We start from the raw sequence: 16,882 nt of genomic DNA on the forward strand, positions 1-16,882 counted from the left end.
TATAAAGAGTTTGATTTACTGAGTAAGACAGTGACTGAACCCAAAATATATATACTATATATTTTATCCCCCCCCAGTATATATATGTATTTTTTTTCTTTTTCTGAATTTTAAAACACTACCAGTGCTGTGGGGAGCTAGGAACAATGATTAGTATCATCCTTTGCTGATACTAAGGAATTTTTGTTGGTTTTTCAGGGCATGATGATGGTATTACATTTATGTTTAAAAGTGGGATGGGAGTCCCTGCCTTTTAGAGCTACATAGTGAAATATTTACAGATAAACTCATATGACTGATACACTTCAAAATAATACAGGGGCGGGGGAAATTGGGTAGAGGAACAAATGCGACAACATTGGCCATGAGTTGATAACTATTGGGCTGGAGAGTGTGAAGATGAAGGTTCATTATATTATTCTCTCTACTTTCACATATGTTTGAAATTTTCCACAATAAAAAGGTTTTTTTCAAAAAACACCAATGTCCAAGTCTCACCCAGAGTTGAGAACCACTGGAGCAAAGGGTAGTAAATATAGCATCTGAAATTCCACTTCACTCTCCTCAAGCATTTCAGACAATGCCAATCCAGCATATCATTTTTTCACTGTAAAACTTCAAAATTCTTCCCACACGGCTTTTCAGGCTGCCATTGCTAGTCAATCAGAGTAAGAGGGCAGATTATTTGCTGTCTTTACACAAAGGCAAATGTGACAGAAATTGCCAATCGTCCCCCAGTACCAGTTTTCCCTTTTCCCTTGGCAAAAGAAACCTTGATTTTTAGCTGACCGTGAGGCTAATGAGAATATATGTCACCTCCTCCCTTACAACCAGGTGTGGCCATGTGACTAAATTCTGGCCAATGGCATGTAAACAGAAGTGAAATATGCAACCACTTTTGGGAGGTGTCATTAAAGAAAGAGCCATGATATTCCTCACCCTCCCTCCTCCTGCTGAATGGAATGTGCACCTGACAGGTGGAACTCAGGCAGCCATCTTGGACCAGGAGGCAGAAGTCACACAATGAGGCTGGAGAGAAACAAATCCAGAACTGGGTCCGCGATTACATGCCACCCCTGGATTGTTTACCTCTAAACTTTGTTCATGAGAGGGAGAAACAAACTTCTATCTGGTTTAAACAATTATAATTTGAGGTTTCCTGTCACCCACAGCCAAACCTAATCCAGATGGATACAGCCTGGGTTGACGGACTCTGCCCACTCCTGAGTTCTAAAGTGACACATGAATTTCTAGTTGTTTGAAGGAATATCAGCTGGGGGGCAGGGAATATGTTACAATTATTCCAAATTATAAGCCCGTCCCCTCAACCCACCCCTCCCTGCTTCCCCTTTTCCACCCCAAGCAGCACACTCACAAACCAGGCACCAGACTAGTCCCTCCACCTTGCCAGCTTTGAACCTGGGAAAATGAGATGCTGGCATTGCAATGGCCCAACTTGCTGCCACACGGACAGAGTGTTTCTGAGAATGGAATCCACGCTGACAAAGAACTGCCAAGAGCTGCAGAGAGAGAAACTAGATTCTGGTGCCATCACCTAAGTCCCACTATAACCCTGGATTTTTCAGTTAAATTAACCAATAAATTCCTTATTGGCCTAAGCCAGGTTAGACTTCTGTTTTGTCCTTTACTGCTGGAAAGGTTCTGACCCTTTTACCATAATTAACATTATATTAATTATGTCAATTACCATTCAATCCACTAACATCATGTCCTAATGATTCCTTCTGTCCACCCACCCCCAAACTATGAATTTCTGTTAAACCTGAACCAGCATGATTTCTGTCTTCATCCTCAGAGCCTGGCAGAGGGCCGGGCCACCTGACAAGCTACTAAAGGGCAACTGTCCCCGATCCACTCTCTCCATAGAAAGAAACGCAAATGCTCAAATGCCACTCTGGGGAATGAACTGTCACTTGGCTGACTAATCGAGTCACTTTTCCAGAACAGGCCTGGATCTACCAGTCCCCTGTCACACACCTCTTACACACACCTTTACACATCACACTCTCTACACACACACACAGCCTTCATTCACACACACACACCATAAATATATCGTCACATGCAAGCACGTTACACACCACACACTCTACATATATACCTACACATACCATTCACAGATGTACCTTCCACACAATCACAGACACATCTTAGACACCATCCATAAACACACACACACACCCTGCATACATTCACACATGCACACGTGAGACATGAACTCATACACACACCTGCCACACATGTACAATCTACACACACACACACCATAGACTTGATGAGACACCCTGGGGTTCTCTGGCCACCAGCGGCATCTCTGAAATCTGCTCCCAGCCCCAGTGAGAAAAGCCACAGCAGCCTCAGGGGCCAGGCAGCGGTGCCGCCGGGGTGGCCGGTGGCCAGGCCCACAGCCCTCCTGGCGGCCCCGCCCGCAGAGATGCTCACCGCATGGTAGCTGTGAGCGCCCGTCTGCAGGAGCAGCTGCTGCAGGGCGCTGATCACCTTGCGCCGCCGGCGGCTCTCCTCCCGCACGCCCCTGAGCTCGTCGGCCTGGCGCCCCAGCTCCTGCTGGCCGCGCTCCTGCTGGCCCAGGCTGGCCTGCAGCCGCGCCTCCAGCTGGGCCACGCTGGTGCTCAGGCAGTCCTGGCAGTGCAGCAGGTACTCAATGCTGAGCTGCGCCAGACGCAGCACCTTGAGCAGCGCCGGGTCCACGGGCTGCCCGCAGCGGCCGCACACCTCCCGGTCCAGGTTGCAGAAGGTAACGCTGACGATGTTCTCCTGCAGGGTGGCCACATCCAGCTCCCGTGCCACGCGGTCCACGTCCAGGGCGCTAATGCGCCTCCAGTCCATTCTCTCACGGCGAGGTTGGAACTTGAAGGTGGGGAGAGTGTAGGCTGCAAACAGGGGGTCGCTGAGGCCCTGGGCGGTGGTAGCGTGGGACTGCATGGACGGGGGGAGCCCTGGGCTGACCACTGGGGAAGGGTGCCACCAAGGCCACGGCAGCAGGCACAAGAGCTGAGAGAGGGCCTGGAAAATGAGAGGAGGGTTGAAATTAGGCCTGGTGAGTGTGGCTCCATGTGCCACGCTGGCCAGCAGGAGCCTGTAGTGTGCATGCTGTGCACTGACACAGCCAGAGCAAGGGTGTGGGCTTTATGACACACAAATGTGGATTCAGATCCTCAGCCTGGAGCAAGATCCTTTATATCTTTAAGCCTCCGTGTGTATTGGGGATCAGGGGGCCTCCTCTTCAGGCTTGCAGTTAGGAATGAGGCAGGCGAAACACCCAGGCCAATGCCTGGCATATAGCAGGTCCTCGGTGAACCCCCCCGCCATGCCCAAGTCCACTGTAAGAGTGCCTGCCAGAGGGCTTGGTCAGGAGGGAGCTGTCCAATGTATAAGCAGGTCTTTCTGCAACCCTACATTGACCTCAGGATGAAGTCAAATAACTTGCCACGGGAGGCAGAGTCACTTAATGGTGGACATTAAGTGGCTCTCCTTCTGTAATTGCAACATTTAATGGCGGGGTGCGCTACAGTTCCCAGTTTCCCCAGCTGTCAGGTGTGATCGGTATGACTATGTTCTCTCTAGTGGGATGTGAGCGAAATGATGTCCGCCCCTGCCACGGGGTGGCACTCAAGAGAGCAGCCGTGTCTCTGCACAGAGATTGTGCCCAGTCCACGACGGTCTGTTTCAAACCTCATGGTTTAGAAAACAGCTCCAGTTTGTTGTTAAATGACTCAGATTCTACTCACCACTCTCTCGTTAGACAAAGAAATTGCTCTCTTTGGGGAGGAACTTGACAATAGCAACCGGAATCTAAAATGAACATTCCAGTACTAAGAATTACAATCTGCTCTACAGATAAACTCATACAAGTGTGCAAAGGTGCTTGTACAAAAATTGTCTTTGTAGTATTATTTGTAATAGCAAATTACAAGAAAATTACAAGAAAGCAAAGTACAAAGTACAGTGGGGATATGAATGGTATCTCTATATGATGAAATACTATGCAGCTATTGATAAGAAGAATAAGGCAGTTTTTTATGTACTGATTGATATGGAATAATGACTATATATATACATATATATCCATTTCTGTTTAAATAATATATTAATATGACATTTAATAATAATTAGCAAAAATAAAGGAGATATGTATATCTCACATATGTATGTGTATATGTATTATATATACACATATGCATAAATATATATCTCTCACATTAGAATGTTGCCTATGAGGCAGGAGGGAAATGGGAATGTGAAATGAGGATAAATAAATGAATAAAATAAATAAATAAAATAGACAGATGGTGCATGGGTAGGAGATGGATAGATAGACAGATAGGTCTTACATAGACCAATGATGATAATGATATATATATATAACACATACACATATATGAATGATTCATATTAGTTATTCATATATAATCATAATTAAGTATACTGATTTATTATTCCTAAATATGGTTCATTATCTATATTTTTTAATAAGCATAGACTATTTCTAGAAAAATAAGCTGTTAGCAATGGTTATACCTGGGAAGTGGGAACGGAGGTTAGAGGACTTTTATTTTCCACTCACCACCTCTCTATACTATTCAGTTCTTTGTGTCATCATCTATTACTTTTATAATTTCTTAAAGAAAAATATACAATTTCTGCCCTTAAAGAACTTAGAATCTGACTGAACAGGAAATACATGTGACCCTATTCAATCAAGTTCTTTTTAGATCATGTGATTTACACTTTCAAGTACAGCAGAAAGTCAGAGAAGAAAAAGGTCATTGACCTCAGGAAGCTGAAAGGCCTTGAAGAAACAGTCAGGCTCGGTTTGCAAAGAGGGGAAGGCCTCCAGGAAAGGCCCCTGAGCGCCCTGAGCCTGTCTTCATCTGGGAAAGGTGGCAGTGGGAGGTGACAAGCCTGCCCCCACCTGCCCTGGGGTAATCTGGGGACTGGAGGAGAGGCAAGGGGAGGGTGCTCGGTAAGAAAACTGGCCGCAGTGCAGGGAGTGCCAGCCTCCAAGCCAGACACACACTCTAAAGGCAAACCTACCAACAGGTAGAACTATCCTCACTTTACAAACAAGGAAACTGATGTCTGGAAAGGTTAAGTGTCTTCCCCAGGTAGGGAGGTCAGAGTTGAAGTACAGCTGGAGGTGTATCTGGCTCCAAAGCTTGTGGACTTTGAACCATCCAACGTCGATTCTTGAGGCTATTCGTCTTAAAACTTTGCTTGGACATTTCTATGTCCTTTCTGCCCCCACCCCTGTCCCACCACATCCCCAGCTATGAGCTCCACAGGGGCTGAGACCATGGCTTATTCACATCTGTTGGATTCTAGCCCTTAGCATATTACCCGCAGCCCAGATTGCTATTGACCTGAATGGAACTGTCAAGATCCTAAAACTACCCATCGAACTCATTCATTCATTCACTCACCCCCTCCCCCGCTCCTTTAGAACATGCCTAGCTTGGCCAGGCCCGGTGCCAGGCACTGGGGCCACCGAGATGCATTAATCACACACCTGCCCCCCAGCCCCCTCCTCGGCAGCTTAGCATGGCTCCTTGCTGCCCCAGTACCAAGTGCAAACAAACCCCTTAGCCTGGTCTTGAAGCTGCCACAGGATGCCACGGACCCACCTTTTGCATTTCAGCTCCAATGTTTCCCCTTCTCAGATACTCCTCCCCAACACACACTCCAGAAACAAAACCATGCAGCCACGAGCATCCCCATCACGGCCATGAGGAGAAGACCAGCACATTCCTCTTAATATGTCACGTTATTTTTTAAAAAGGAGGCAGGTGACAAGACACTCACCATGCTCAGATGCAGGCTCTAACTGTGTCACCAGAGCCTCAGAGACAATTGCCACAACAAGCTGTGCTTTGGAGCAACAGCACGTTACCAGGTGTGCTGTGGGCCAGGGTAACAGGACACCTGCTTCCTGTCCTCCCACAGACCAGGAGCTCGCCTGAGAACTCGCTGTTGAACTATTTAATATTTAAGCTTTGGCCTCAGATGTCTGCCCACAGTCCCCTCTCTCATAATAAGGCCAAGAATGTTCCACCAGCCACTCTCTCAGCTCTCCTCCCACCTCTTCGAATGCCCCTTCCAGCCTCTTCCTTGAACAAGGAAGAGCCTACTATCCTTGCACCCTTCCTTTAAGGCAGGGTGTGCCAGTGCCCCTGTGGCAGTCTGCTGTTCACCCATCACCCATCTCTCCCTGCACACTCTCCCTGGGGATGAGCTCACACGTAACCATAGCTTCAGCTACCATAGGCCTGCTATAGGCTGAGCCTCAGCCACTCCCAAATCTCCTTCTCACAGGCCTGTCTCTTGGGACCTTTAGACTTAGCCTTCTAATACTGATTATACCAGAAATTGCAAATCTAAATTCCACCAGGACCAGGAAGGTACTATTAAAGGTAGGAAACATGCCAGGTGTAAGAGAAACCAAATACAAGCTTGATGATAAGTGGCAACTGATTCCCTATCTTAGTGTCCGAGATACACGTGGGCAGTGGTTCCCAAAGTGTAGTCACTGACCAGCAGCATCAGCATCAACTGGACACTCGTTAGAAATGCAGATCTCCAGACTAACTGCTTCAGAACCATTGCAGTAGGGAGTGCTGGCATAGGGAGCATTAAGGACTGTGGCAAAATGGGAAGTGCGTGCCCTGTTTACAAGGGGCAGCCACCACTGAGCTTCAGCCATATGGGAAGTGATGTTCTGTGCTCCTCATGGGCTAATTCCAAATTCACTAAGTAGATATTCAAGCAAGTATGGCCAACATGGTGAAGTAGGAAGACCCTAGCTCACCTCCTCCCACAGACACACTAAAATTACAACTATTTACACACCGGCTATCTATAAGAATGACCTGGAGACTAGCAAAAATGGTTTTCCCCAACTAAAGATATAAAGAAGGAACCACAAGATGGGTAAAAGGAGTGGGGACGCAAATTAGTCAAGACCCACACCCCTCGGTGAGCAACCCACAAACAAGAGGATAATTACAACTGCAGAGGTTCTCCCCAAGGAGGGAGGGGTCTGAGCCCCACCTCAGGGCTCCCCAGCCCAGAGGTCCTGCACTGTGAAGATGAGTTCCCAGAACACCTGGCTTTGAAGGCCAGCAAGGCTTGCATATGGGAGAGCTGGCACCAGCCCTGGGCCCCTCTGGCCCCCACAGCCAGCTGTCCCAGGACTCAACCCCGATCACCAGGGGGCTGGCAGCCACCACATGAGGCAGGGCCAGCCACGCCTACCAGCACACTCACAGCAGCCAGCCCAGCCACACAGAAGGGCCCACTCAGCCCACATGGCTGGCACCCATGGAGCATATAGCTCTGGGGACCAGAAGGGAGTGTGGTACTAGGCTCCATAGGACGTTTCCTACATGAGGCCACTTCTCCAAGATCTAGAAACAAAACTGACCTACCTAATACATAGAAATAAACACAGAGAATTAGACAAAATGAGGAGACAGAGAAATATGTTTCAAACGAAGGAACAAGACAAAACTCCAAAAGGAATGAGTGGAGATAAGCAATCTACCCAATAGAGAGTTCAAGGTCATGATCATAAAGATGCTCCACAAACTCAGGAGAAGAATGGATGAACACAGCGAGAAGTTTAACGAGAGTTAGAAAATATAAAGAACCAAACAGATCTGAAGAAGACAATAACTGAAATAAAAACACACTAGAAGGGAATCAACAGTAGATTAGATAATACAGAGGAATGGATCAATGAACTGGAAGACAGAGGAGTGGAAATCACCGAAGGTGAAAACTAAAAAATAATTTTAAAAAATGAGGACCGTTTAAGAGACCTCTTGGACAAGATCAAGTGTACTGACATTCACAATATAGGAGTCCCAGAAGGAGAAGAGAGACACAGGGGAAGAGAACTTAACTGGAGAAATAATACCTGAAAAGTTCCCTAATGTGGAAAAGAAAACAGACATCCAGGTCCAGGAGGCACAGAGAGTCCCAAGCAAGATGAACCCAAAGAGTTCCATACCAAGACACATTATAATTAAAAATGGTAAAAACTCAAGATAACGAGAGAATCTTAAATGCAGCAAGAGAAAAGCAACTAGTTGTGTACAGGGAACTCCCCTAAAACTATGACCTGACTTTTCAGCAGAACTTTGCAGGCCAGAAGGGAGTGGCACAACAAGAAAAGATGCTCAACATCACTCATCATCAGGGAAATGCAAATCAAAACCACAGGGAGATATCACCTCACACCTGTCAGAATGGCTATTATCAAAAAGACAAGAAATAACAAGTGTTGGAGGATGTGGAGAAAAGTGAGCCCTCATGCACTGCTGGTGGGATTGTAAATTAGTACAGCTTTATGGAAAACAGTATGGAGGGTCCTCAAAAAATTAAACATAGAACTACCATACAATCCAGAAATTCTACTTCTGGGTATTTTTCTGAAGAAAACAAAAGCACTAATTCAAAAACATAAATGCAGCCCTATGTTCATTGCAGCATTACTTACAATAGCCAACATATGGAAGCAACCTAAGTGTCCATCAACAGATGAATGGATAAAGAAGATATAGATAGATAATTACTCAGCCATAAAAAAGAATGAAATCTTGCCATCTGTGACAACATCGATGGACATGGAGGGTATTATGCTAGGTGAAATAAATCAGAGAAAGACAAATACTGTATGATTTCACTTACATGTGGAATCTAAGAGACAAAACAAATGAACAAACATAACAAAACAGAAACAGACTCATAGATACAGAGAACAAACTGGTGAGTGCCAAAGGGGAGGGGGCAGAGGGATGAGTGCAATAGGTGAGGGAGATTAAGAGGTACAAACTTTTAGTTATCAAATAAGTCACCGGGATGTCATGTACAGCATAAGGAATGTAGTCAATAATATTGTAATAACTTTGTATGGTGACAGACGGTAACTAGACTTATTGTGGAGATCATTCTGTAATGTATAAAAATATTGAATCACTATGTTATATACCTGAAACTAATATAATATTGTAAGTCAAATATAATTCAATAAAAAATAAGATAGTCAAAGACCTCTATGAACTGTTTCCAAACTACCTTTCTAGCTGCATCTCCCACCTACCATTTACTTGCTGTCCATACTTTCATATCTATGGGCAATTTATTCATAGGCACTATTTTTAAATGCTTTATAAAGAATAACTCATGTAATCCTCACAACAACCCTTCAAGGAGGTACTATTATTATCTAAGCCACAAAGAAGTGAAGAAGCTTGCCCCAGGTGCAGGAAGCAGGATCCATCCCACGCAGCCTGGTTACAGAGTTGCGCTCTGAGCCACTATGCCATGCTGCCTCTTGGGATAGACGGCCCTCCGCCACTTCCTTCTGCTTCTCGTGCAGGTGAACTCATGCTCAAGGCCTTGCTCAGACATGAATGCCACCATAAATACCTCCCAGGCCCATAGGCAGAATCCCTGGCCTCTCCCCTGGGCTCCCAGAGCACAGAGCGTACACTCCTTTGGTCGCCCTCACCACACTCTGGTCTGTGCTGGGTGGCTGTGCAACATTCATTCACCCATCCCACCAACAAATGGCTCCTGAGCCCCTACTAAGTGCCAGGCACCGTGACTGGCCCTTGGGACGGATGGTGACCCAGGCAACGGTCCCTGCCATTGTTTTTGTTTGTTTGTTTGTTTGTTTTTGGCTGCGTTGGGTCTTCGTTGCTGCATGCAGGCTTTCTCTAGCTGCAGCAAGCGGGGTCTACTCTTCGTTGCGGGGCACAGGCTCTAGGTGCATGGGCTTCATTAGTTGTGGTGCACGGGCTCAGTAGTTGTGGCTTGCGGGCTCTAGAGCGCAGGCTCAGTAGCTGTGGCGCACGGGCTTAGCTGCTCTGCGGCATGGGGGATCTTCCCCAACCAGGGCTCGTACCCATGTCCCCTGCATCGGCAGGCGGATGCTTATGCACTGCGCCACCAGGGACGTCCCCCCTGCCATTGTTAATAAAAATCGTGAACACTTCTGGAACTGTGTGCTTCACACACAGTTGTAAGACTTTGCATGAATTATCCCATTTGATTCCCACAACAACCCAGTGGACAGATGAAGAAATTTCAAGGTGAACAAAGAGGGCAGATGACTTTCCCACAATCACACGACTAGTTAAGTGTTGGGGTCTGGCTCCAGATTTTGTTCTCCAGAAAGTCAGAAAAATACACCGAATTACCCCCCAGAGCATTAAGTGCCAGGGAAGGAGCTAGGACAGGGAGCCCCAAGGAGGGGCCATACAGGACATTTCTATGTCCTTTCTGCCCCCACCCCTGTCCCACCACATCCCCAGCTATGAGCTCCACAGGGGCTGAGACCATGGCTTATTCACATCTGTTGGATTCCAGCCCTTAGCATATTACCCGCAGCCCAGATTGCTATTGACCTGAATGGAACTGTCAAAATCTTAGATATCTGTTTCAAGATTCTATATTCTCGGGGTCTTGGGGAACTGAGGCTATGGACCAACAAGAATTAGGATAAAGAGTAAGAATGGACTTAGGGGCACTTAAGTTGTACTCCTTGGAGAGAAACGCCATTCAGACTTAGTAAAATGCTTGATGTGTTGACCATCTGTGTCCATAGCCTAATCCTCCAGGCCGCTAATGAAAGCTTAGAGGGCAGGAGCCCTCGTGGGTGGGCACAGGCTCGTCAGTGAGTAAGTGTCCCACACTGACTGTCAAGAGGTGGCAGCAGTGCTCTAGCTGGCTTCCTGAGCAGTCCATAAACCCTCATGTTTACACTCTGAGCATAGTCTGTAAATACCCAAGGTGGCAGCCCCACTCCCAGTTATACAGAATTCTGAATCAGGGATCTGAGTTCCTGAGTTTTTACTAAATCCCAAAAGTACCACCCATTTTTGTCACTAGAACCCCAAGAGTCCAATTCTCAGAAGTCCTAGGGTTCTGACATCAAATGGTGAGCAGAACTGTGGGAATTTTTTTTTAATTGGAGTAAAATTGCTTTACAATGTTGTGTTAGTTTCTGCTGTACAATAAAGTGAATCCGCTATATGTACACCTATATCCCCTCCCTCTTGGACCTCCCTCCCACCCACTCCCCATCCCACCCATCTAGGTCATCACAGAGCACCGAGTTGAGTTCCTTGTGCTATACAGCAGGTTCCCACTAGCTATTTATTTTACACATGGTAGTGCATTTATCTCAAACCTAATCTCCCAATTCATCTCACCCTCCCCTTTCCCCACCGTGTCCACGTGTCCATTCTCTACATCTACATCTCTATTCCTGCCCTACAAATAGGTTCATCTATACCATCTTTCTAGATTCCATATATATGCGTTAATATATGATATTTGTTTTTCTCTTTCTGGCTCACTTCACTCTGTATGACAGACTCTAGGTCCATCCACATCTCTACAAATGACCCAATTTCATTCCTTTTTATGGCTGAGTAATATTCCATTGTAATCGTACATATGTACCACATCTTCTTTATCCATTCATCTATCGTTGGACATTTAGGTTGTTTCTATGTCCTGGCTATTGTCAATAGTGCTGCAATGAACAATGGGATACACTCTCTGACGAAAACCACAGTAAGATCTTTTTTGACCCATCTCCTAGAGTAATGAAAATAATGGGAACTAATTAAACTTAAAACTTAAAAAATAATGGGACCTAATTAAACTTAAAACTTAAAATAGCAAAGGAAATCATAAACAAGATGAAAAGACAACCCTCAGAATAGTAGAAAATATTTGCAAATGAAGCAACGGACAAAGGATTAATCTCCAAAACATACAAACACAGCTCATGGGGCTCAATATCAAAAAAACAAACAACCCAATTAAAAAATAAGTGTAAGACCCAAACAGGCATTTCACCAAAGAAGACATACAGATGGCCAAGAGGCACATGAAAAGATGCTCAACATCACTAATTATTAGAGAAATGCAAATCAAAACTACAATGAGGTATCACCTCACACCGGTCAGAATGGCCATCATCAAAAAATCTACAAAAAACAACTGCTGGAGAGGGTGTGGAGGGTTCCCTTTTGGAGCCCTTTTGCACTTTTCGTGGGAATGTAAACTGGTACAGCCACTATGGAGAACAGTATGAGGTTCCTTAAAAAACTAAAAATAGAGCTACCATATGACCCAGCAGTCCCACTACTGGGCATACACCCTGAACTGTGGGAATTGAAGTTGATGAGGATGATAGCAGCTATAATTTATTAAGTATCCATGCACCAGGCACTGTGCCAGCCTTTAATATTTCTATTTCTAGCCATCATACAACCTTGTATGTAGCTATGATTTGCCTCATCTGATAGATGTAGAAACTGAGGCTCAGAGAAGCTAAGGGCCCTGACCCAAGTCCTTCAGTTACTAAGTAAGGAAGCCAAGATCCAAATCTAGTTCTGACTCCAAAACTTCTAATTATGCCAAACTACCTCCCAATGATGATAATGATAATACATAAATCCCTTCCCATTTTGTAAATTACAATACCTGAGATTTCTTGACCAAACTGTAAGGACTGAAGGAGTTTACAGCAAATCACAACAGGGTCTATGCTGGAGACCCTAAAGCCTCCCTGTATCCTGGCAGAACTTAGCCAAATACAACTCAGCTCCACAGGTTGGGTCCTGGTTGGGATGGGCAGAAGACAAAGCCAAACGAGAATGCTGCTGGTTACCTGGAAACTACACATCCCAGAGGGCAGGCACGCCGTACTTTCTGCAGACTGAATTATCAGCAGACTTCTTTTCCCACATCTGGGAATAGAAACACAAGGCAAAAATGACTCACTGTGGGACTTCCCTGGCAGACCAGTGGTTAAGACCCTGTGCTTCCACTGCAGGGGGCGCGGGTTCAATCCCTGATTGGGGAACTAAGATCCCACAAGCAGTTAAATAAATAAATAAATAAATAAATAAATAAATAAATAAATAAATAAAATGACTCACCGTCATGAGGAAATCTAGAACTATTAACCATCTCTAGATGTTTTGATGGGTCCCAGGAACTTCCCAATCCTAGACCATTGTCATGAATTAGTGGGACCCAAAAGAATATTTACGCTAGCATTCCAAACTCACTTCATTATTGAAGAGACAGTTTCTACCTGGGGCAATCCCACGGCCAAGAAAACAAGCCTGTCTACCACCTAGCTTTGCACACTCCCAGTGACGGGATGCTCACTACCTCACAAGGCAGCCATTCCACAGTGAAACAACTCCTGGAAACTTTACAATTCTTCTGAAACCTGCTCACCTATAATCTGTCAAAGAGAACATCCAGAAAAATGACAAAAATGACCAAAGAGCCGATTTTTTTAAACAAAATTCTGGCTGATTTTTTTAACATAAATTAACAGATAGACTACACCACCACCGCTGCCACCTTGCTGTCTGTTCTGCTTCCTCAAGAATGCTGCCAAGCTACAAGGAGCACTTGGAGGAGCCAAGCTCCCAAGGTAGCTGCCAGGCGATCATTTACAAGCCTGCCCTGACTCCCAGCTAACTTCAGCGGTGCCGTCCCAGGAGCTCAGGCGTGTCATTAGTGCTAACTGTTCTGGCTGCCAAGGAAACCCTCGCACAGTTTGCAAACAGGCCGTGCACACACCGTAGGCAAGGGAGCGCTAGAGACCCCAACGGAGACAAGAGTGACCCAGGAGCTCTCCTGAAAGCACTACCGTTACAGACCTTGTTCTGCTTTGCTCTCTGTTTCTGCTGTTTTCTAAAGAAAGGAGTCCCCCTTTCCACTCTTTCTTACCCATAAAGTAGCAAGAGAGAGATCCACTCCACCAGGCTCACAGCTGTCCCTTACACCAGGTCTCCCATTTCCTCCCTAGAAACTTTGGAGATACTTTTAAGAGATGACGTCCTTGGTTTGGTCAAAAGCCCATTTTAAGTTTTTGCCACAAAAGGATTTTCTTTAAAATAAAAATGGGAGGTAGGGATTTGACTGACGTCTCTTCAAAGTATTTTAGAGACGACTACATACTGACAAGACCTATCTTCCCAGGTGCAAAACTGTGAAAAACCAACACTAGTTTTCACATCTAAAAGAATAGCAGTTTAGAACATACTGGTGTTTTCTTTCCCATGGAGAAGTCATTGCTTCTTGGTAGTGTTTCTCCAGCTTCAGAGCCTGGGACATCAGACCCCACAAAATCCTCTCTAGAGGTAGGAGGCCTAGTGACAGATGGCACTGCAAGCGGTAAACCCTGTTGACCAGGACTGGCCCTCCCTGCAAGGGGCCCACAGGGAGGTTCAGAACAGCCCACCAAGTTGTCCCCTTCCCTCCTCCTGTGTCAGTTGAGCAACAAGCCTTTGGACCAAATTCCAGCTCCCTGGCAGAACCCAGGTATTCTGCACAAGTGAGTTCTGTTTCTGTTCCCAACCTGAAGTACGTAACTTCATGCGACCATTTTATCAAGCTGGATGGTATCCAAAAAGATTCCCATGTGAGGGAGAGGTCTCCAGAGCGTTGCTGCTGACAGAGACAGACAGAAGACCGCTTATCAGCTGCTTGATTGGAGAACCGGCCTTCTCTAGGTGGGGCTGTTCTCACTGGCCAGTCCCCAGCTCTAGGGGCAGGTGTGAGGGGCTGTGACAAAGGAGAGAAACCACCCACCCCGTCTGTGGACGGAAGTGTAGGAGGCCACAGTCGGAGCACCTGACACTCATCAGGCCTCTCTTCAAAGTCCTGTTAGATACCACATTTCAAGAGACCGTGCAGGGGCAGGCAGGCCCTGCGCCTTAAGGTACAGGCCTGCGTAACCCCTGCCCAGGCCCCGCAGACCCCTCCTCTGACCCGCGTTCCGGGCCCTTGTCCCGTACCCAGCAAGTTCCCCTGGCCTTTTATCTGCAGCCACCTCAAAAGGAAAATACGGTGGCTGCCTCCTGCTACACTCCTGCCTCGGAGCGCAAGGCGGAGGAACCAGAGATGCTAATCTGTTTGTTTTTATCAATAACTCATCTCATCGCTAAAAGATCCCCCTTTTCCTACAGAACGCAAAGCAGCAACCCCACCCCCGCCCCCAATCATTTTACTTTTTTGGAAAACTGAAAATCCGAGGCCATCCTCCCAGAGAAGGCCAGTCCGGCGGGTTCAGTCATTCTTGCTCCCTTCCGGGTACCTCGGTCCGGAGCCGGCCAGGCTGGAGGCCGCGGGTCCCGAGGCGCAGCTCCCCGCCTGGACCCCGCAGGGCGCCCGAGCCGCTGCTGTTGAACCCCCTGCGGCCCTTGGCTCCGGTATCGGACTGCACGACGCTCCCCACCCGCGCCCCTCCCGGGCTGCATTCCTGGCATAGCTCTCCCACGCGGCGCGGCTCACCTGGGGGTCCCCGGAGCCTGGGGAGCGGGCAGAGGTCGCGAGCCGGCGGCTCAGCTCCTCCGCCCCGGCCCAGCCTCCCGACTCGCTCCACCGCCCCGGACAGAGGCCGTTCCCGGAATCCTCGCCGCCGCGCCGGCCTGGGCTGCTTCCTCGGCCCCGAGTAGCGCGGGCTCTCGAGGGCGCGTGACAGAGCCTCCCGGCCACCCAGTGCTGCCAACCTGCGGGTCCGGGGACGCAGAGAACCTTTGGCGCCAGCAGCCGGAGGCCCGGGGTCTCTGATGCCTCCCGCTCCCGCGACAGCCGCCCCACCCCAGCCCAAAGAGGGGCGGAGCCTCTCCCTAGCCCCTCTGGGACGAGCTATTTTTAGGCCTGTTACGGAAGCGGGAAGGAGGGAATGCCACGTTTAATCCGTCAGGAAAATCCGGCATCCTAGTGAGTGGCTCCCAGGCCTTGCTGAGAGGCGGGGACGTCCTCCCGTCTACACAGACACACACAGACACATAGACACACACACACACACACACACTCATCGCCCCCCACCCAGTACAGCTGCCGGCCTGCTGAAAGCTGGGGGCAGCTGTAGCCTCCTGGGCAGACAGCCCTGCCCCACCCGTCCTAAACTAAAGGGACCGTCTTGGTTTCTGATCCGAATTGGTCCTTTGAGTAAATCCCAGGTCTGTTCAGATGGCAACCATTTTCCCCCCAACTCCCAACCTTCTGGCCAGCCTTGTGGATCCAGCTGGGAAACCCAGAACCAAAGAACTCTCTCTTTCTGGATAACAGTCTCTGACCCCTTCCTATAGCCATCTGTTGCTTTACTGAGACTCAGATTTCTGGGAATTCTTTTTTTCCTTAAGCCTTCCTCCCACCCCAGCCTCAGTCTGCCAAGCTGTGTCACGGGGTATTCAAAACAAAATTTCATGGGAACAAGTGTTGGCAAGAATGTGAAGAAATTGGAACCCTTATGCACTGCTGTGAGAATGTAAAACGGTACAGCCACTGTGGAAAGGAGAATAGTGGCTCCTCAAAAGATTAAACATGGAATTACCATATGATCCAGCAATTCCACTTCTGGGTATATACACAAAAGAATTAAAAGCAGAGGCTCAAACAGGTATTTGTACACCCACGTTCATAACAGCATTATTCACGACAGCCAAAAGTTGGAAACAACCCAAGTGTCCGTTGACAGATGAATGGATCAACAAAATGTTATGCATATATTATATACATACGTATATATTTCAGCCCTTAAAAGGGAATGAAATTCTGACACATGCTATAATATGAATCAACCTTGAAAATGTTATGCTAAATGAAATAAGCCAGACACAAAAGGACATATATTATATGATTCCACTTACACAACGTACCTAGTATAGTCAGGTTCATAGAGACAGAAAGTAGAATGGTGGTTGACAGGGCTGGGGGGAGGAGGGAATGGAAATTATTGCCTAATGGGTACAGATTTTCAGTCAGGGATAATGGAAACTTCTAGAGGCAGATGGTG

General features: G+C 47.1%; 1 protein-coding gene across 16 annotated transcripts in view; it reads right to left on the bottom strand.

Annotated features, from left to right (window-relative positions):
• DZIP1L (DAZ interacting zinc finger protein 1 like) overlaps positions 1-16,106 on the bottom strand; it is a 47,125-nt gene extending 31,019 nt beyond the window's left edge. For 8 of the 16 annotated variants that reach the window (XR_004349731.1, XM_032630878.1, XM_032630877.1 and 5 more), the window contains exons 1-2: positions 15,090-15,165; positions 2,464-3,045 (exon numbers count right to left, since the gene is read on the bottom strand). Coding sequence is in view for 15 of the 16 variants with exons in the window: in XM_032630878.1 (XP_032486769.1) it covers positions 2,464-3,045; positions 15,090-15,155 (648 nt within the window). In the remaining variant the exon portion in view is untranslated. The other 8 variants (XM_032630881.1, XM_032630879.1, XM_032630888.1 and 5 more) reach the window with 6 other exon arrangements.
• Positions 16,107-16,882: the final 776 nt, after the last annotated feature.

Source organism: Phocoena sinus, chromosome 4, assembly GCF_008692025.1.
Source record: "Phocoena sinus isolate mPhoSin1 chromosome 4, mPhoSin1.pri, whole genome shotgun sequence".
Classification (NCBI taxonomy): Eukaryota; Metazoa; Chordata; class Mammalia; order Artiodactyla; family Phocoenidae; genus Phocoena; species Phocoena sinus.